This window comes from Mycteria americana, chromosome 20 (genome assembly GCF_035582795.1).
Source record: "Mycteria americana isolate JAX WOST 10 ecotype Jacksonville Zoo and Gardens chromosome 20, USCA_MyAme_1.0, whole genome shotgun sequence".
NCBI classification, from domain to species: Eukaryota; Metazoa; Chordata; class Aves; order Ciconiiformes; family Ciconiidae; genus Mycteria; species Mycteria americana.
Window position 1 is genome coordinate 5,432,436 of NC_134384.1, and position 21,245 is coordinate 5,453,680.

Sequence of the window (21,245 nt, forward strand, 5' to 3'; positions counted from 1 at the left end):
CTTCCCAGGCGTGGAGAGGGGGAGAACAAGGGGTGCACATTATAAATATAAAATCATTATCTGCTACAAACAGAAGACGTATATTGTACATCTTTGACCCATATACACAAGAACACAATATACACAGAACGCCTCGGAGGAGCGGGGACTTTGCAAGGGGGTTTCGGGAGATGCTGTACCCCTGCCAGCCCCCGCCCCGTGCCTCCCCCCCCGCGCCGGAGGGGGCTGTACCGACAGCACATCAGTCACCAAAAGTCCCGTCAAGCTGGCGTGCATCATTCGAACCGCGCGTGGATGGAGTGGTGTCCCCCCGCCCCGGGGGGTGCCCGCCCCGCTGCCCCGGGGGAGAGGGAGGCGAAGAGGATGGAGAGAAGGAGAGAGGGCAGGCGCGAGGGGTTCTCTCGCGAACCCACAAAGTGCTTGGGGTCTCCGGACCCTTGGAGCGAAGCTAGGCCCTGAGAGAAACTTCTTGCCCTGCTGCCCTCGGGGGGAAGGATTTTCCGGCCAGGCGGGTCTCTGATAAGGCATTTTCATCTGGGAGTTGGAGTGAACGGTGTCGGAAGAGAGAAGGGGAGCGGATGGGGCAGCGCACGTGGTGGCAGGTTAACACGAGGCAGCGAAGCCAAGGTGGTCCCAGCTGGACAAGCCCAGGGTGGAGAGGACAGGAGGGCTTCGTCCTCAGCTCAGCTGATCTGTAAAGCTGCCCCCCAAGGGGCGCGACCCCCCCAGCCCCTTCACGCCTCTCTCCCCGGCTCGAGCCACCAGCACGGCGTGAAATACTGACGGTCGTTGGAGTGGCACATCCAGGCGCATGGAGTGGCAGACAGGCACACGTTAAGAGTTAAGACAAGAGTCAATGTGAGCTTTGTACAGCGAGGAGCAGCTCCCGGCCGGAGTGTCCGAGGACTTGGGACGACAAAATGCCACAGTGATCAGATCGGGCCAGGACGAGGGGGTGGGCACGGGGGGGAGGAGGGAGTCGAGTCCTGGCACCTATCGGCGGTAATGATTGGGGGCATCTGCAAACATGTACTTGAGTCTGTAGGCTTCGGCGAGCAGGAGTCCGATCTCTTCGTTACCCCAGTGTATCGTGGGCAGGTTTTGTAACAACATTAGAAGGCCCTGAAAGAGGGGAAGGTGCTTAGTTTGGGGCGGTTGAAGGCAGAGTACAGATCCAGAGCAGGCTTGGGGCTGGCATGACCAGAGGCAGCAGCACTCAGTAACTTTCGCTCACCACACTCGCAGGTCTGAAAGGCTCAGAGACAGCATTAAGATGTGCTCGCGTCTAGAATTCAGATCGGTGAAGCAGCTCAGATGCCCCTAAACCCCTTGAGATAAAGGGTGCTACCATAGTGTTACAGCTGGACACCAGAAGGCAAACACGAAGGGACTTACCGTGATCGAAGCTCGAGCTCAGGGAAGAGCTGGGATTTGATGTTTGAACCCTCCAACAGCTCAGTCCTCTGTCCTGAGCACCGGGGCTCAGAAGTTACTTTTAGGCAAAGATCCTGAGACTGGATGATCTCGGAGCCAGCTTTAAGATGACGGTTGACTGTGTCCACACCGGGCTCCCAACCAGAGCAATTCCCTCCCCTCTACCCCCAGGGAATTACCCCCAGCCCCAGGGACTTACTTGGAAGTCTTCCTCGTCTAGGATCTCCTTCCGCCACTTGATCAAGAAGGCGGCGCAGACGTACAGGTGGAAATGTGAGAATCCTTCTGGCTCCGACTGCGGACAGCAAAACTCTGGGTCAGCTCTTGCAGCTCAGCTGGAGCACGACTTCCCTGGACACAGATGTCCTACTGGGCCACCCACCACCCAGCTGGCTGTAACTGTCCCGGGGCCGCACTGCTTTGCTTCCCTCATCTCCCCAGCGGCACGGTGCTGCCAGAAGACCTCCATCGCCCGGTGTCGAGGGAATTGGCCCTTCAGCGACCAGCCGAGCAGGGAAGGCAGCGGGAGCCTGCGTACCTGGTAGGTGTCCCAGAGGCGGATGGTGCAGCGAAGAGGCAGCTCCCTCATAAGCAGATTGTTCATCCAGCGAAAGGCAAACTGCAGGTATTCGACCTCGTACTTCCTAAAGTGATTATGTACCTGCTCTGAAACAGCATATTTCACTTACATAGCTGGGGACCACGGTGCCCCAGCTCCCGCACAAGGCACTGCCCCCGCACACTGGCTTTCACACACTTTCAGGCTGAGACCTCATCTCCCAAATGCCTCCAACTCCTCACCTGGTACTACCTGGCCAGCAAAACCCCGTTCCCAGGAGGTTTCTGGCCAACCCCACCCTGCCCTGCTTCCATACGTGGTATAGGTAAGCATCTACCCCTGCACTGAGGGTGCTACTTGCAAAGGAGGCCTCCCGCTGTTGTGACCTGCTCAGATCCCCTTGTCACCTACCATCGATCCGGCTGACTAGCTCCTCCAGGGCTTTGACTTTCTTCTGGATCCCTGGCTGTGCAAAGGTGTAGTTATCCTGTGGAGAGAGGCCCTGAGTCAGAAGCAGCAGCTCTAAAACCAGCTAGAAATGACCAAAATCAGATCCCCAGCTCCACAGGGAGCCAAGATCATCACGAGCCAAAGAGACATAGCTCTTGAGCACCAGGATCATCTGCCTGCTGTAAAGTCTCTAGTCGGGACAGTGCCGGTTGGACAGCCACAGCATCTTATTTCCCCAGGATTTTACCCACGGGTTTTGCTTAGCGAAGTAGCAAAAAATCCCTGACGCTGGGACATGCAGAGCACTCACCCAGACACAGAGAGAAGACGACTGCGCTGCTACCCCAGCAAGGGGAAAGAAGAGGCCCCAGAAGAGGCTCACCTGTATCCCATCCAGCAGCTTGCTCATGCACCAGAAGCTATCAGCTTCAATGCTCCGTAAAACATCCTGCGACAGGTTCGTTACATCAAAGTTTTCCACGTCCTCTTCTGCAAAACAGAGAGGGAAGAGCATCAGGAGGACGGGGGACACCAGGAGGCTCACGGAACACACCGAGGGGCTTTATCAAGCCAAGACAGGGCAAGAGGCACTACAAGGCTCCCTGCATGATGCGAGTGGCCTGCCTGGCACAGAGCACAGCACTCATGCATTGACCTACTTCACCAGCCCAGGTGAAGGGCTGAAGGATTCCAAAAGACTCAGCGGCCACGATCTGAACCCAGCCCAGCTCCCCAGGGGACCGCAGGAGGGATCCCACAGCGCTGCCACTGTTGTCGTCCCTCTGGGGGGAGGGACGTGCATGGACAAAGCCCCTGGCATGTGGGACCCCTCTTGCTGGAGCCCATCCCGCCCTGGGTGACAGCAGGTCTCTGCCAGCTGGTGGCACCACAGGGAGAACTGGGAGAGGTGAATCCATCACCGCAACCAGAAACCAGGGAAGCAACTGCTGCCCTTGACCTGGGGTAGCACGAGGGAGCTGAGCTCCCACTCCCTGCTTGGTAAAGAGAGGATTCATCAGTGCCAGCCCGGGACTGAATCACAACAGAGGCACCCAAAAAGTGGCTGCCAACTCCAAGGGCTCATCAGGAAGAACTGCCAAAGCCTCAGGAACCTCTACAGGAGAGCAGAACTCTCGGGCACAGTTGCAAGGACCCAAACATCTTCCTGGAGAGCAAAAGGCTCCAAGTTAAATCCAGCACAGAGCCTAACAGGGGGGCCACATGGCAGAGGGACTGCTCAGCTTCACAGAGCCTCTCCTCCTCCTGGAGCCCGGCTGACAGGAGAGCTCCGGCAAACAGAAGCAGCCCCGTGCATGGAAGAGCCTCGCTGCAGGGCAAGCAGAGATTTGTGCAAGCTTGTTTTTCAAAGCCAGTAAATTGGAGGTCTCAGAGCACAAGGGCCAGTGACAGCTCTGTCCCCAAAGGGTGTTCACAGAGTGCAAAAAGCTGTCCTCGCTTTTAAATGGGCTTATGAACCCCTAGGAAGGGCAAAGGAGAGAGCAGAGGCCTCGAGGGTGGCACGGCGGTGATGCTGGCTGGTTTTGGAGCAGAGATCACCTGCTCCAGGCCAGGCTCACCTTAACCTGGAGGCTGTAGAGGGCATCAGGCACGGGAAGGCAGTGGAAGCTAGGGAGGAGACAGTCAGGAGACGCAGGTCTGGCTCTGCCGACCCAGCAGGGTCTCTTGGGAGGAAAACGCCCGTCACGCTGCTGATGGAAGCCTCGGAGGGAGCTGTCATGCCGCTTAACTGGATCAGCAGATGCCAGGGCTACACTGGCCCATTTCCAAACCCAGAGGCTCAGAAATCCAAACAAGCATCTTTGATCTTGCTTGGAAAAGAGCAAGAGAGGGAGCGGATGGGGCTTGGGGCTGGAGCCGGGCCACCCTCTTGGCTCAGACATGCCGCAGGGCAGCTGTCGCAGGTTGGCAGCACCGCGAAAACCGACGCTCACAGATCCTGCCCGCAGGAGGATGGTAAGCACAGAGCCAGCGACTCCAGCGCTGCTCCCTCCTCTGCTCCTCCTCCGGGGCAGAGCTCAGCTCCAGAGCAAACTGCCACTGGGAGCTTTAGGGACAAGCAAGGGCTTAACCCTGAATTAATCTGGCAACCTTGTACTGCAGAAAGAGCAGCAAAGCTGTTTTCCAGCTGCAGGTCATCATCCAAAACTATCACTCTTCCACTGGCTTCTCCACAGCCACTCTCAAATATTCCATGTAATGAGAAAGGCAGGCAAAATCTGTTTAATACCCATCTCCTTCCCTAGATAACTTCCCCCACAGAGGAAGGGCAGGAAAAAGAGTAGGACAAGGCCACATGCGTACGGCCAGGACTGGTGGGAGAGGCAGGCTCAGCCACACAGGAATGAGCCTCATGCAGAAGAACTCCCAGTGCAGCTCCAGGCATGAGGACCACGATGGCGACGGGGAGGTGGTGACCTGCCCAGGCGATGGGGAACATCCTGCCGCTTGCACCGGTACGGGGACAAGAGCAGCAACCCTGCCACCACCCCGGTGTCAAAGCAAAACAGTGGCAGGAGATCCCCAGCACGAGCCAACACACAAGCAAGGAGCTGTGAAAAAAGCCCCAGGTCTCTGGAGTGTGTGACTCAGCACAAACATCTGCTCAGCAGCATCATTAAAGAGGCCCCATGGAAAGGAGTGAGATATTCAACATATGGCTCCAACAGGGACTGAAAGGGAGCCAGCGGCACGGTGACAGCCGCCTGCGGCTGGGCTGGAGGCAGCCGGGACACCGCTGCCACTGTCACAGGGTGCCCAAGGGCAGCCGGGGCTTGGGGAAAGCAAAGTTCCTGCGAGTGACATTTCGACGGGACTCAGGGCTGACAGAGGAGAAGGGACATCATGGTCCCACTTGAATCCCTGCCCCAAATGCCAGGCAGGGCATAGCTTGCAGCAGATTAGAAGAGCCAGGGCTCCAGCCTCCCACATCCCTGCTTTCCATAGGGGAGCTTTAATGACTCCCCCTATTCTGGCAGCTGGGGCTCAGTGCAGGACGCCCGGAGAACAGCTAAACCCAGTCTCAGCTCACAGCTCTGCACGGTAATGCGCAAGTCTGCACTGCGTGCAGAGAGCGACAGGTCCAGGGCAAAACTGGAGTTCAGAGCAAGGCTGATGTTACAGCCTGAGCTGGGTCAGGCGCAGGGTGACTAGTAACACCCAGGTACAAGGCTCCCCTTCCCGTCATCCAAGCTCCACTTCTGCTCCTGCTTACAGGGAAACAGAGTCTTAATTTAACTATGATTAGGATTTAGTAACAAAGCCAGTTAGGAGCAAGCAAGATCAATACTTTCCATGGCACTGCTCCCTTCTACAGACTTGGTGAAATGCCAAACAGGTCCCAAAGCTGGGACAATCCCTTAAGCAAGGCCTTGAATTGGGGATGGAAGTGGCCTCATATGTCAAGATGGGCAGAGAGCACTGGGAGAGGGTGCAGGGGCCAGTACTGACACTACCTGTGGATGCTGAACTCATTTCTGAGCTCTGCCACTGCCATTTTAAATGCAAACAAAAGCCATGAGAGCTGGGAATGACTCAGTGCAGCAGGAGGGGCTGCGGGACCTGAGCTGGGATGCAGTTTTAGCAGGACTGATAGCTCAGCATCCCTGTGCTTGCTGGGCCCTCTCTGATCACCTGGAAAAAGGAGCAAGCGGTTTCCTCTGGCAGGTGTCGAGGTGCCATCTCTTGCCCCAATTCCTCAGATGCCAGACCGCCTCTCTCCATCCTCACCGCTCAAGCTCAGCCTCCGCAGCGGCACTGGCAACCCGCACCCATCCCATCCGGAGGGCAGCAACAGCAGGCGCAGCTGCTCCTGCAGCCTCACCACCTCCCTCGAGCTCTTCCTCACGGCGGCACCAGCTGAAAACAAGCAGTGCTCAGCAATCTGCGGCAGGAGCCATCGATCAGCCGGGAGGAGGAATAACTCCAGCTACGGAGCTGGCAGTGGCACAGGCCCAAAGCGCCCATGTTTGCTGCCAAGTAGCCGAGGCAGCCGTGTTCGTGCAGGTAGAACATCACAGCAGAAGGTGAGCCAGCTTGCCACGCTGGGGAAAACACAGCAGGTAAATCTATCCCATCTGCCAAGGGCTCACAGCAGACTGCACAGCACCTGGAAGGAGCACGAGGAGTTTTGTGTCCAGACTAGGTGCAAGTACAGGAAAAGCAATGGGTCCTGACTGGCACTGGAGAAGGGGGCAGAGGAGTTCAGACATGGGGAGTGGAAGCTCTGGGGAAAAGCTGCTTCTCCCTGCTTCAGCCTAGGTGGTATTTGCTGAAGCTTATCAAAGGGGTACACACACTGGATTCAAGGCAACGCTGGGAAAGAAGAGGGAAGCAATATCAATGGGACCCTTTCAGTCAGGCCAGGGAGATGGAAGTTAATAACAGGGTCATCCAGTTCCCTAAGCATCCAAAAGAAATAGCTTCCTGCAAATGTTTTTCACTCGCTGATCTGTTTACCTCCTTCAGGACCTGGACATCTTTCCTCCCCACACCTTCTATAGTGAGGATGGAAAGCCACCAAGTCAGAGACACAGCAGCATGGCCCTGCTCCCAAATCCAGCCAAACGGCTCTAACTACTACCCTGAGCAAGCTGTTTTTAATCCCTCTGCACACAAAGGCCTGGGAGTTTGCTGGGTTACTGATGACTGTTGGTTCATTGCTCGTGTCAACTTCAATGAAAGGAAGCTGCCAAATTGTTCCCTGAATGTGTTTGATAAGCTACAGACCATCCTCTACCCAAACCACCCACCTTTTCCCCATGGACACGCTCTAAGCCCTTGGTGGGAAACCAGTCAAGCCCTCTGAAGGATGTTTTAAGCCTTAGTCTAGTAACTGGTATATAATGGAGACACCATCAACCAGACACATTAATCAGCTGATGAGCACCAAGGAGATTTTAATTTATCTGTAGAAAAGTTGATTTGTTGTCTGCAAATGCAATGCCTGCCCAAAGCATGGGATGATGGGTTAGAAGTCTACAGTGAACTTGGAGATGGGGAGCAGCCTGTTATCGGAGGCGAGACTGCAATGTGGAAAGCCACTAGACTGAACAGTAGAAGACCAGGGTGTCAGCCTGGCCTTGTGCTGAACAGCTAACCGAAGTCAACAGCTTGTGAACTCCCACCTCCGCCTGTCAGCTCTGAATCACACACGCGCCCCACGGTCCCCGGAGAGCTGCGATGGTCCTGCCGAGTCAGCTGCTGCAGGAGGCTGCCCTCCAAAGGCTCTAACACAAACATCCCAGGGAAGATGGTGGGCAGCTAAGCAGAGGAGCCAGCTGGCAGCACAGTGGGTCCCTTCTAGCATCTTGCAGTCAAGAAAACACCCGCTCTGAAAGGAGAGTAGGGGCAGCAAACGCAAGAGGTCTGAGGATGGAGCCAGTGCTGGTGCCATCTTCTCAGAGCCAGCTTTCAAGGAAAGGCGAGGGAAACTTTTCCCTCGCCTTTGTTGTATGCGCAGTAGGCCAGTTGTACGCACGCCTTTGAATGTGGAAGTGCCCTCAGAGGACACACAGGCGTGTGAGCCCTCAGTGGCTCTGTGGGCAGGGGCTGCCTGAGCCACACAGATTGTCCCCTTTCCCAAGGGGGATACAGCTTGAAGAATACAAGCAGAATTTCCTTTGAACAAGAGATCCCCCACGGAAAGGCAAGTTGTCGCTTGGCATGTGCTGTGCAAGGATTACCAAACTGTGCAAGGCCTCTTTTGGCTCTCCTGCTGCAAGGACTCAGGTGCAGCGCAGACTTGGCTGATCCAGGGATCCTGAGAATTAGTGATCCAACACGGAGAGCCTCCAGACCTGCCCTGCCCAGCACCAGCTCTTCAGGGGCCTCTCAAAGGCAGCTGTAGAGAAGAGCTAACGCTCCAAACCAGTGACTTAAATCCTGTTGCAAAAGGGGTTACGCGGCACTGAGCAACTGCCAGTTCTTTCCCCACGTACATTCAAGGCAATTACTGATCTTGTCCTTAAACTCTGACAGCTACACAGCCAGACTAGGGAGCAGGTACCCACGGAGACAGCTTGTGACCTAAAGGCTGGCTTTGAATCCCAGGCTCTGGGGACAGAAGGGGATGCGTGATGTTGCTTGGCCAAATTCAACTCAACTGGTTTCATGCAGAGGTTTGGGGTTTTTTCCCCTCCAACACAAGTTTCAGAAATAGCTGGAAACAGGAAGGCCACATTCAGAGAGAAAGCTTCAGTTGTAGGAGAAAACAGCCCTGGAAGATGGCGAGAAGCACGGCTCCAGTGAGAGACAGACAGGTCCGGTGCAGCGTGAACTCTACAGCCACATGCAAAGAGAGTTGAGCCCCGACACCCAACACGATACAGGACTGCAAGAAGCCACAGCAGGTACCCGCAGGCAGCTCTGATGCTTCAGACCAGCTCCCTTCTTGCACAGATAACTCACTGTGTGCACAGCTCTGCTTCTGACCCAATAAATCAATCCTGAGCAATCAGCCTCCGCCAAGACTAAGTGCCTTCAATGCTGCTCAAGCAACAAGGGACAGGAGAAGCCACTCAAAGGGAACCCGCTCAGACCCGACCCGACAGGCTCTTGACCTCCCCAGGAAAGGGAATTCACTCCAGCTGGTAGCAGAGACACATTTTATGCCTTCTCCTTCGGGCTGTGAGGAGCAACAGCACTTCCTAGGGATCGATCCTGACCACTCCAGCTACCACAGTGGAAACCAAGGTGGCTTACCTCTTTGCAATGTCCTCAGAAGAGGCAGATCATTACTAGTTTACAAAGCCTTAGCTAGATAGTGGAAGGCTTTCACTGACTTCAACAAGCTTTGGCTCAGACCTTAAAAATATTTGTTCAACAGGATTTCCCTGCCACTAACACAGTCTGATAAATTCCTTTTTCCTTCTATTTACAGTGAAAACTAAGAGCCTTCAGGCATAGGGATTACGGCATCCCAGCGTTAATGTCAACCCCAAAACACAGCTAGAGCTGGAGAAAGAATAAAAATGCTATGGGTGGAAATGACTTGATCTCCGACTAAAAGCAACTGGCTGACAAGAAAGCCAAAAGCAGCAGGGAGGAGTCAATTTGCTTTCTGAAATTCTCAGCTTGAGAAACACACCTATACTAGCAGCACGGGACAGAAATCTTTATTTAAATAGTTTATTTTACATTCTCAGCAGGGTCTCTTTATACTTCATTCGTTTCTCCTAGAGCAAGAGCTAGCTCCAAGCCCAAGCTTTGAGAGCAAGACCCTCCCCTCCCCCAATGCCGTATATCAGGGCTTTGCCTAAACTCCCTCGACACCTAAAAGACCCCATTCTCCTCCAAGCTGTAAGGTTGTTAAGTACATTCAAATGCAAATCCGCCCTTAGCACTTCAACTTCCGTGGAGCTCAGCAAGGTTATGAAACTGAAGTCAATTCAGCCAGGCAGCAAAGATACAGTAAGAGGTCAAGATGCATCTCCAGCCTAGCACAGGCGCTGAAGGAAGAACACATCATCCCCTCCAGCAAGGCAAGCTTTTCTGATGCCAGCACTTCACACCATTCCAAACACCACGGCTGAGAGGCAGCACCGTGCTTCAAACAGCAAATGTCACTTACCAACATACTCAGAGAGGAACACAACAAAGAACGGAGTGACCAGGTCATTGATTCCCTGTACATAGCCGCTGGCTGGGTGTCGAATGGCCCAGATAAACAGGATTCTTTCAAAGATCTAGGGAAGAATGAGGGAAAGCAGGTACCTGCATTAGCCGTGCACAAAGGAAAGGCAGAAAAGCATAACTGCTAAGCTCAGGGAGCGGAGATCATGCGCTGACAGGCTTTTCTGTAGCAATACGGGTAAGATAAGAAGCATACAAGTCCTAGGAGAGACTCCTGCACGATCCACAGATCCCACACACAGGCCAGCCCACACTTCACAGAAGAAGGCAGCCCAGGCCCCTCATCAAAGCCTTCGCTTGAAGAAATGCACACCCAACTTTTCAAGATCCAGGTGGCTTAATAGCCTTCCACCCATAGGGCTGCCTGTTAGCAGAGCAGCACACCTTGCTGAACATCAGGTGGAAAGCTAAGGCTGTTATCTGTTATCAGCACAGTACTCCCAGCAAAACATCACAGATCGGGACAGTTCCCAACAGAGCAGCCTCCCCCCAGCAACCAGTGTGTTATTTCCAGACTGCCCCAGCCCAGGACGCCATGCTCTGACACACCACATACACACGCTGGGCTTGCTTCCAAAGAGGGGAGATGCCCAAACCTCCTGGCCACCTCTCAAACCCATCCCCGCCCAGGATTTTCACATACTGCTTCGCACAAAAGAGGTTTCGTAGCAAAACAGAACCGATCTCCTGTTCTGCTTCAAATGCCTTGAACTTGTCTCAAAACAAAACCTTCAGGCCTTTTACCAACTCTTGGCTAATTCTCGCCACAAAAGAGCTGATCCCATAACCCCTGAGCTCCAAGTCCGATGTCTTTCAGAAACAAAGGACAAGACCAAACAGTTTCAGCAGGTATTTGCACCAGGAGCTGTCAGCCAGGGAAGTCTCCCCGCAAAGCTAACTCACTAGCGGCAGTGCTGGTCTGACTCCACACACACACGCCCCACGGCAAAATGTGGGACAGGAGCTTCACCCCCCCTTACCTCCTGGACAAGCGGCTGCTGGAAGAGGGGGATGAGTGGGTTGGTCCTTGGAATGTCGATGTGGATCTGGAAAAGAGCGTGGGTTATACACACCAGCCGTGCTTCCCAGGGGCACAATAACTCCTCACAGGCTAACAGAGGGGAATCCACCCCTCAGTGTCCCCCCAGGCGAGATCTGCACTTGCTGACAAGTGCAGCGAGGGCTACAGATGAAAGCTGCACTCAGCAAATCATCTACAGTTTTATATCCAGTCTTCTCTCCTCAGGTGTGGGCAGGCGGCCAGAGCTGGGAAAGAGTTGGGGTCTGAAATCTAGTTATTAGATCAGTTTAGGGAAGGCTTAAACTAATACCCATAAGAAGACAGACAGAAACATGGTGCCCTGTTCCCAAGGAGAAGACTCCCAATAGCTACAGCTAGAGGAAGTCCTAGCATGACCCCAACCACATCAACAAGAAGCAGCAAGAGGGAGGAAAGGGATATAACCAAGGCAGAAAGCCAGCCAACAGGCAGAGGGCTCATACCTGTCGGTAGGTGTCTTGATGGTGCTCCTCGTTCCGGGAATCGTAATACTGCTGGATGAAGCCAAAGTACTCCTCCCGCTTACGCTGCAAAGTCAGCTTTCGCCGCTCCATGTTTGCGGGGAGATAGCCCTGCGGCAGAAAAACCCATGTCAGGGCAGACCCTCTTCTCTCAGCACAAACCGTCCCCTGAAATCCTGCCAGTCAGCTGGAAGCATCAGGCACAGAGGCCCGGGAGCTGGGGAAAGAGCTTTCATGGGGTTTGGCTTTCCCAGCCTCTGATGCCTTTACTGATCTTGGAGCAATCCAACTTCATGGGGTTCGGTTTCCCAAAATAGAGCGAACCACGTATTCCCAGCATCAGTCTGGGCTTTGCGCTCAAAGAGGATGTAGCAATTACACTCCCTGACCAAAAAAAACCTACAGCTCACCCGTAGGCTGGGCACAGATACAACATGAGCAAACCTGGTTACGGGACACACGAAGGTCTAGGAGCGCATGTCCCTGGCTCAGCACATTCCCCCCAAACTCCTGCGTCACAGCTCCAAGTACTCACTGAGAGGAGACGCCACGTCACGGGCCGGACCTCTCTGGGCACACCAGGCCAGCTGCATTTCCTCAGCTCATCTGCAAACGGACAGTGGTGGCAATGGATTAGATCCTAGGCACGTCCAGGCACCACTACACCTAGAAGGAGAGGAAAGCCCAGTCTGCTCCTGCAGGCTCTGGAGACATTGAGCCTCCAGGAAGGCTCCACGTTTGCAACGACTGGGGATGTGGGTCTGCAGCAGGGAGAGCAGAGATGCTTTCAGCTCAGCCTTGGGCACAGGACTGGTGGCTGCCATAGCCTCCATTCTCATGCAGAGCCCAACAGCCCCCAGCGATCACAACCATAATTTGCGAGATGGAGAAAGACTGGAAACGGACGGGCGGTTAGTGGAGGACATAACCATCTGCCAACAGAGCAGTCTGTGCAACTATCCCACTTGGAGCAACTGCAGGTAGTCATTTTATGCACCCTGGAGCAGACCTGATTGCAACCTGAAGCAGACAGCAGGCCCCCTCTGCCTTCTCCTTCCCACCCGCAGGCACCCCCATTTTGCCACACTCACCCAGGTCCGTGTTGTGGCTGGAAAGGAGCTGCCGAAACTTCTCCAGGCGGGTTTTCTCCCTCACCGTCATGGGGGGAGCACCCGAAGCATTTTGGTCAGAGATTCGGGCGACGAGCGGAATGACAGGCCGAAGGGGAAGGGACTGCTGCTTTTGAAGGGGGGTCCGCACACAGGCCTCCTCTGCAAGGAGCAGATGCTGCAGTGAGGCAGGGAAGGAGACCGCACCTCTCCAACCCTACCTCGCTCCTCTGGCCACCGTCAGAGACCTGCCACTGCAGATTTCACCCTTCTCTTCCCCAGCCCCAGCAAACAGAGCATCCTTGGCCCACTCCGAGGGATCAGCCGGTTCACAGGCATCTGTCGCGGCTCTTCCATCACTTCCCGCTGTTTCTCCTTCCCTTTCTTCCTCCTGCATCCAGACAACTAGCTGCCAGTGGACCAGACCTCTCCCTTCACAGGGAAAGCCATGGGCAGAAGGATACAGGAGATGAGGTAGAAGGAGCCCGTGAGAATCCCAGAGGAATCGACCTTCAGACCTGCCCTGCTTGTCTCTGATCTAAATAGTGATCAAGCTAATTGCTAGCGCAGAAAGAGGAGGCAGCAGGCTGCCAATGCCACCTGCTGGCAGCAGGGACCTGCTGGGTTTCTTTCACAGCACAGGCAGCCGTCTGCCTGCAACAAGGCAGAGCGAGCAGGGGCTGCTGCCGCCCTGTTCCCTGCCCAAGCTGTACCGACCTGGGCTCTACAGAGCCTCACCCAGACCTTTACTAAGAGCAGCACCCTGGGCCACAAAGGAAGCAGAAGGTGAGCAATCCCGAGCAAGAACTTAACATATCTCCAAAATCCCTTAGCACCCAGAACATGGGATCCTCCGAGACAGACGTGCCTGTATGCAGGATATTGAGACGTGCCTGTATTCGTGATATTGCCCGTAATCAGGAGACTGAAGCATTAAGGCCAGGACTCCAAAAACGGCTCCTTGGAATGCAGGATACTACAAGTAGGCGAAAGCCTCTATTGGGCTTACGGGCTGCCCCACAGCCTCTCACCCATAACATGCGAGCAGCAGCAAGTGGCCGAGTTCAGTGGTCAACCAGGAAAGCACCAGAGCAGGAGGCTGCTCCTGAAGACGGCTCTTACCAGATGTCCTGGAGAGCTGGGCCTCGCTGCTGGACTTGATGACCTTGCAGTTGGTGGGCATGTCGCTGAGAGTGGACTGGGCCCGCTCGGGTTTTGCCCGCAGCTTGCTGTGGTTCTCCAGAACCTGGGCTGCCGTGGCCTTGGCCACTTTAGAGTTCAGAGTTTGCAAAGAAGAAGAGGAGGAAGAGAAATCCTCATCTTCATCATCACCGATGTCCCAGGCATCACTGGTGTTGCGGGCAAACTCGTGAAAGCTGGAGGCCTTCTTGCTTTTCATAGGTAGCGCGTTGGCCTTGGAGCGGTCCTTGATGAAGCTGGGAGCCAGAGAGAAACAGTGTCAGAGCAATGTGGTCAGATGAGTCCATTTTCTTTCCTTCCCTACATCCTCACTCCAATCAGCCAGTCCCTTTTTCCAGTTTCCCTGTTTTTCCTCCCAAACCCAAGGAAAGCGTTAAGTCTCTCCAGGCTGCCCGCTGCCGGGAGGCAGAGCCTGAGCTGGTATGATGGCCGGGCACAGAGGCCACAGGCAGCTGGAGAGGTGCCAGGCTTCCCAGCTCAGAAGGGCAAAGGGGAGAGACGTACGATTCCTCCAGCTCTGCCTCCCCCCACCCTAGAGAAAATTGGTAGATTAACACCCAAAAAAGTCTTGCAACCTGGGGAGAGGCATGTCAGAGGTTAGATGGAGCTGGTCTGCGCTCGTAGACACTCCTGATACAGCTGCGATGGCTCCCAGCAGACAGACCAGCCTGGTTCTTTTCTCAGGCACAGGAGGAGCCTTCGCATTTACCCTTAAGCTACAGGAGTCAAAGTCCACCACCTGAAGCGTCACAGAAAAGGGGGAACCTTCACTGCTACACAGCACGAGATAGAGACAAGGAGGCAGTTCAGATCAGCTCTGCCTTTTCCTGTCGGGAAGGGTGCTGCGATTCTGCAGCCTCGCAGCTGCCGGGCAGCTTTACCTCCCCCTTCCCTTAATTCTTCCGTCTCCAAAAGGGAGCAGAGGGCTCAGACACCATTGCTAAAAAATACACCTGTCTCCTTTGATGCGGCTGGTACGGTATGGATTTCTGGCCGTGAAAGGCACCAGCAGATAAGCTTTCTCTGCAAGCTTTTGCGGAACTCAAGACAGCACAGCACACCACTGCTGCCCTTCTCTGCTGGAACATCACAGTGCCAGAGGACGCTGGAGACCTCCACCTACTGCAGGACCGAGCCAAAAACCTGCAAAGCCTCGTGACCTTCGTCTCCAGAAGTTAAACGCTTACTTTTTGGTGAGCCGGGGATCCAGCGGAGGATGCTGCGCTCCATAGACAGGTTGAATGCTGCAGGAAGAGATAGAAAAAAAAAGAAGACAATGCAAAAAGCCACAGAGCACCCACGAGTAATCTCCTCAGCCTAGACCGGGGTCACACTTCTTGCCTTCTGTCAGGAGATGAATAGAGACCAAAAGCAACTTCAATAACCTTCTGTCTTCAAAGCCTTAGATCCGAAGCGCCACATTCAGCTGAAGATTTGTTTTTTGCAGCAGCAAAGAGAAGCCTTGTTTAAACTCTTAGGCTCTCTCCAGCCTGAGCTGGGATTTGAGATCTGCTCTTTTCTGCACCATCGATTCACTCTGAGTGACCACGTGTCCCAGTCCCCCTGCCTTATACACTGACATTTATTCTCTTTTCCATCAAGGGGATTTCCAGGTTTGGGAATTCACACTTCTGAGCCCTGCGGGACAGGGAAAGACCCCAGCCAGCGACACTGAGGCTCCTCCACAACACACTTGAGGGTTTGAACCCCACGCTGGCTCTCAGGCTTGTAGCCAACGCTACGGCAAAGCAGCATCTGGTACGGTACACGGTTTGACTCGGGTCCAAATCCCAGCTTAATCAACTACTTCCTACGTGGCCTGAAATGAGTCACCACGTCTCAGTCTCTCTGCTTGAGGGACTCCCTCCGTGTCCTCTCCCATGGAATGGGACTAGAGGGACACGGAGCCTGAGGGCTGCAGACACTACATGGGGAGCATCACCTCGGAGAGGAGCTACTAGACGAGTGCTCATCACTAGTTTTACAGGCTCTGGATGCGAGACAGGCATCCCGAGTTACTACCTCCATTTGGGTATTCAGCCACCCCACCCTGAAAAACCATCTCTGGAAAACAAGTCCTCCTCATCCCCGGGTACACAACACAGCCCCGCATGCCACGGCGGAGACAAGGGCCCATTCAGAGCTGGCACACGACGGACAGGCTCCTCTTGGGTCAACAGAGCTGGCCTGGTTTCCAGGAGCTGCAGATGGTGCCCGGCAGTAAAACAAGCAGAGCCCAGCCGCGTAGGAGGGGGATGGCAGCCTGGTGCAGCTGGAAAGCGCGCTGGGAACCAGTTGATGCTGGGGAGGCAGCAGCAACAGGCCCAGCTGGCAGGGGAAGAGACGCTGAGATCCAGGGCAGAGGCTGGAAACAACCACAGCACAGAGAGATCCTGGTGGTGAAGGCTGGCGAGGGGTGGGCTCGCCGCTGCAGCGGCCGTCCCTCGTGGCTGGAAATGCTGAAAAGGCTCACTGTGTTTACCCACCAGCGATCAAGCCTAGGAAAGAGTTTGCTGACTAATTAGCATCTAGGAGTCAGGACAGCTATTAAGCAGAGGCAACCCCGTGGGTGGGCATAGCAAGCAGATTATCAGGAGTAAGAAAAAAAAAAACCCTCCAGATCTGCGCTGCTTCCCAATGACTCATGGCAGCTCCTTGCAGAATAAGAGCTGGCAGAGCCTCCCCGATACCCAGCACCAAGCTCGCACCGTCTCGTGACAGCAGTCACAACGCTGCTCCTCTCTGCGCAGGGATCCACGCGCTGCTGACGGGCGACTGCTTTGGTTCACGTGCGAAGGCCTGAAGTTCACAAGCCGAACAACTGATGCGTGTTAGACATAGAGGAGGGGATGTGGCAGCCAGCTTTGGGTGAAGAAACCTTTTCCTGGGGCTCTGAAGCAATCAGCTGATGCCTTCACCGGCTAACGGCCGATACAACTGCAGAGGGTCCCACCCCCCAAGCAGCTCTTTTTAAAGAATGTGAACCCAGGCTCCTCCAAACAAAGCATCCCAAGCTGATCTAATTGCACAGCTCATCGGCCTGGGCTCCCACACGAGCAGCTGAAGGCGACAGTCTCCTTTCCAGGGCTGAACACCACCATCCTGCATCGGTGAGCTCCAACCGCCGCATGAAGCGGGTTCGCCCCGTGTTTGTTCCATCTTTGCCGATTCTCTGCCCTATCCATCTGTGCAGAGGGTGTAAGAGGCTGCACAAGAAGAGTGCAAATGCTCCAAGGTGTGCAACAGGTGACTTCTAAGATACACGAGCACACGCACAACTGCCAGACAGGAAGTTTGTGCCATAGTATCTGTGGTGCCCTCGATGACTGATCCCGCTCCTTTAGCTCACGTCCCTGTAGCTGACTCCCAGCAGATCCTACAGCTCCACACAAAGGTGCATTACTACATCCTACTTTTACAGCTGAGAAAATTGAGGCAGAGGAGTGATACCACCAAATGATGCTCAGTAACTTTATGCACTCACTCTTGTCTGGTTTTCCCCGACGCAGCTCGGCTAGGTGAATCTGCTGTCTCCAAGCTCAACTCCCTGCCTGAAGCCGTCTTCACTTGACTTTTGCATGGACAGAAAGCTCAGGGCAGGCACTCCTCTCAGCAAACACACCACTGAGTCAGGAGCCGAGACCTAAGCTGATGCTGTGCTCCCAAACGGACCGGACGAGTCCCCTATCCTGTCTCAGTTTAAGCTCTCTTTGGGACAGGCATTTCTTGTTACCCGTACGTTCAGTGTCTGGTACAACGGGTGACTGACGGTGTCTGGTACAACGGCTGCAGTATCCGCGTTACACCGCTCACGAGGAGATCATCGCAGGGTGTGGGTTATAGACACTGCAGCAGAAAGCATATCCACGAAACCTCAGTGCCACTTTGGACACAGAACATATTTATTCCTAGTAGACTCTGTTTCTCCCCTTTTAAAACAGCATTTAAATCCCCCCCCCCCCGGAGCCTGGCTGCCTATGTCTCTAAAGAGCAGGAAATAAACAACCCATCGCACAGGGTGACACACTAGACCAACCTGCCAACGCATCCCCAGAAAATTACTGGGGCGAGAATTCCCAATGCAAAAACGCCAGGGCAGTACTGGAAACATGAAACAACATTTACTAGTTCTGCCACCCTAAATCTACAGGGAAAAAGCACTAACGAAAAGCTAATTCAACTAAGTGACCAAAGGCACAAAGTGTCATGGAAAAGGAAGCTAACACAGTCTCCAAATCTTTACAAAGCCTCCCTCTGCCAGCTTGTCAGGGCAAAGAAAGGAGAGAGCCAAGAATCTGTACGGGAAGATCTCTCAAAGCTCAGACAAAAAAGAAGAAAGGGAGCTTCACGTCTAGCGACCATGGATGCAGCACATCCCACCTCCACTTTTCGTGGCCGTGTTGCCCAAGATCTGCTGTCGGTAATCGTCCCTGGAAAGGACCGGCACGCAGGGTATTTAGAGGTAGTAACAAGGCTCCTGGGGAGCAGGATATTTGCCAAGCAGCCAGGTAGGAGCAGGGGAGAGCTTTGCCAAAAACTTGGCGTTGGAGTGTATTGTCTAGGCAGGACCGGCTGCCTCCCAGACCGGTTCACCTGGTTTGAGCTTTCCAAGATGAAGCTCGAAGTCACCCACTGCAGAAGAGAGATGCTGTCTAAGACCACCAGCTGGAAGCACGGCCGTGACCTCCGGGTAAGGGATGGGAGCAATCGGGAGACAAAATGACCCAGGGAGAGCACAGCATTTTCTTTCCCCGTGAGCAGAAGAGGGGGAATGCATAGTGCTCATTGCTTTCCCTTTGCTTGCCACAGACCTGGATTGTCCCACCAACCTGAGGGAGCCGGCGCAGCGACGAAGAACCGAGTGAAAGCACATTAGAAAGCGAGATTTAACTGGCCTAGCAGGATTTAAAGCCAACTAAGCATTTCAGACTGCGTCCGCACACCAGGAGGGGAAGGGCAAGGTTCAGATAAGGCAAATGAGAGCAAACGTGAGGAGAACCAGATGGGAACAGCACTTGTGAAAGCCTCCCCGGAGAGGTGGGTGCCCTCTCCCCACGGGAGCCTTGCCCCCAAGGCCTTGTAGGGACCATCTCCTTTATCACCACCAGACTCTTCTTCCTAAAGACCTCTCGAATCAGACATTTCACTTGTTTCTCCCATCCCCGGGTGAGCGCGGGTGCCTCGACAGGAACCGGGACATCACAGAGGAACCGAAGCAGGGGATGTGCACACAGAGAGCCCCCACAGCCCCTCGTGTTGGGTAGAGGTGGACCAGGAGTGACACCCCACATCGGAGAGGATAACAGGGGGGGACGTGCCTTGGCAGGGGCACCTGTTTGGGACAGAGCTGCTGGCACCCAAGGCGACACCTCTAAGGGCTTCGGGAGGGGATGAGGTTTCTTCAATATCTGTGGAAAGGAGGGACGGTACAGCCCTGGCTCTGAGGTCACCCCAGGAGGGCCTTCAAGGCCCCGACCCCCTCCACCCTGCTTCGCATGGGGAGGAGGGTGCACACAGGGGCCCCCGCAGCCCCCACACGGCCTGCCCTGCCCTACGGATGAGGGGGCAGCCCCGGCGCTACCCTTGTCCCTTATACAGGGGGACTTCCTCCAGCAAAATTTCCCTGCCCCATAGCCTGGGGTGCCCCTGGCATCCCCCCTATCGCAGGGGGGAGCCCCGGGGCCCCCAGCCAGCTCCCCTGCCCCAGCGCCGGGGCAGATACCCCTGGTATCCCCCCGCCCTGACAGCCAAGGCAGAGGCTGCCCCAGCTCCCCTACCCACGGCCCCTCAGCTGGGGAGGGGGGCTGCGGCCCTTGCACCCCCTTCCCCGGGGGAGTCGGGGGGGGGGGGGGGGGGAAGGCCGGTACCGGCCGGGCCGGGCCCGCGCTCACCTGCCCGGCAGCTTGGCGCTCCGCTTCCAGAACTGCCTGCCGCTCTCGGCCGCCATGGCGGAGGGGAAGGGAGGGGCGGGCCCGGCCGGCCAGCCAGCGAGCGAGCGAGCCCACCGGCCGGCCGGCCCCGCGGCGCAGCGGCGGAGCGCGGAGGAAGGCGGCGGCCCCCCGCAGGCCGCCTCACCGCCGCCCGCTCGCAGCCCCCGGCGGCGCCATCTTGGGTCCGGGCGGGGAGAGCGCCGCCATTGGCCGCTACGGGCAAGGCGTTGCGGATCGGCCAATCGCGAGGGGGAGGAGGGAGTGACGTAGCGTGAAGGGGCGGAGTCTGCAGGGCTGGAGGCGGGGCTGTGTGAGGCGGGAGAGATCATCTGAGGGGGGAGGACGGGTTAAACCATCCCGCCCCGGGCGGGGGGACGGTGGAGCAAACCACTAGCACTGAGGGGCATGGAGTCGGGCGCGAAAGCGGCGCTGAGGCGGCCGTGCCTGCGTGGGCCGGGGGGACCCGTGGAGAGGGGAGGGCGGCTGGGGTTAAACACGGCTCTGGGAAGGGGAGAGACCATTCACGCTGCGGGGGGGGTGGGGGTGGGGACACGCCCAGCAAGCACCTGGGCGAAACCATCGGGAAAAGGCGGGGGGAAGCCGGTTAAACTACCCCCAGGGAGCCGGTGGACAGAACCATGCGCGGGGCGGGTGGGACGCCCTGAGTGGTGACAGGGCTCAGCTGGGGCCCTGTGGCACCCCGGGGTGGCTCCGCTGGCACCCGCGGCTGTCATGGTCCCCTCAAGGATTCAAGGCCATTTGGGGCCATTTCCAGCCCCCAGCTGAGCCCTGGTGCGGGGGTGTCCCCTCATAAGGACAACTGGGGTGAGGGAGGAGCCGCCATTATGGGGCAAGCCATGAGGCGCAAACCGTCACCCCGTGAATAAACAGGGATAAACTGGGGAAAAAAACCTCACAGATGTCAAAAAAACCCCACAAACTTCCCAGGTGACATGGGACCCTGCCAGCCCCCAGGGCGCTGCCATCCCTCTCCTGCCCTGAGGAGAAACCCTGCCACAGGGGTGGCTGCCTGGGCCTCCATGGCTCCGGGTGTGGGCAGAGCGGGACCGGGCCTCCTGTCACCAGCGTCCCCGGGCTGTGGGGACACGGGGACCTCCCGCTCCTGAGGGAAACGTGCGATGGCCGCTGTTGAGTTAGCAGCCACCTCTCACGGTCAGGCCGCTGGCATGGCCGTGCCCCACATGAGTCAGTTCCTCACGAGGCGCCTCAGTTTCCCCTGTTTGCAAAGGCCAGGGCAATGGCAGGAGGGGAGCTGGGCGTCCCTCGGGGTGTCTCAGACGTTGGGGTCATCGGAAAAAGGATAATTATCACCCCCAGCCCAGCCTCCTGGCTAGGGTGGACACACAGGGCTCTCGCCATCCCCTCAGGCTT

General features: G+C 55.9%; 1 protein-coding gene across 1 annotated transcript; it reads right to left on the reverse strand.

Annotated features, from left to right (window-relative positions):
- Positions 1 to 541: 541 nt before the first annotated feature.
- TBC1D22B (TBC1 domain family member 22B) lies at positions 542 to 20,049 on the reverse strand. Its single transcript, XM_075521597.1, has 13 exons — positions 19,815 to 20,049; positions 15,111 to 15,167; positions 13,846 to 14,159; positions 12,706 to 12,885; positions 12,150 to 12,220; positions 11,597 to 11,725; positions 11,074 to 11,139; positions 10,032 to 10,146; positions 2,826 to 2,932; positions 2,405 to 2,480; positions 1,973 to 2,100; positions 1,634 to 1,729; positions 542 to 1,122 (listed from the first exon to the last, which is right to left on the reverse strand). Exons 1-13 carry the CDS (start codon positions 19,868 to 19,870, stop codon positions 994 to 996), a joined length of 1,524 nt encoding a protein of 507 aa, XP_075377712.1. The 5' UTR covers positions 19,871 to 20,049; the 3' UTR covers positions 542 to 993.
- Positions 20,050 to 21,245: the final 1,196 nt, after the last annotated feature.

What these genes read in the sequence shown, in the direction of transcription:
- TBC1D22B (XM_075521597.1), bottom strand. Translation starts at nt 19,870, where the DNA reads ATGGCGGCCGAGAGCGGCAGGCAGTTCTGGAAGCGGAGCGCCAAGCTG. An exon ending in AGCGCCAAGCTGCCGGGCAG is followed by an intron (nt 15,168 to 19,814) that starts GTGAGCGCGGGC and finishes CTCTTCCTGCAG; the next exon opens with CATTCAACCTGTCTATGGAG. An exon ending in AGCAGCCGCTTGTCCAGGAG is followed by an intron (nt 10,147 to 11,073) that starts GTAAGGGGGGGT and finishes ATTCTTCCCTAG; the next exon opens with ATCTTTGAAAGAATCCTGTT.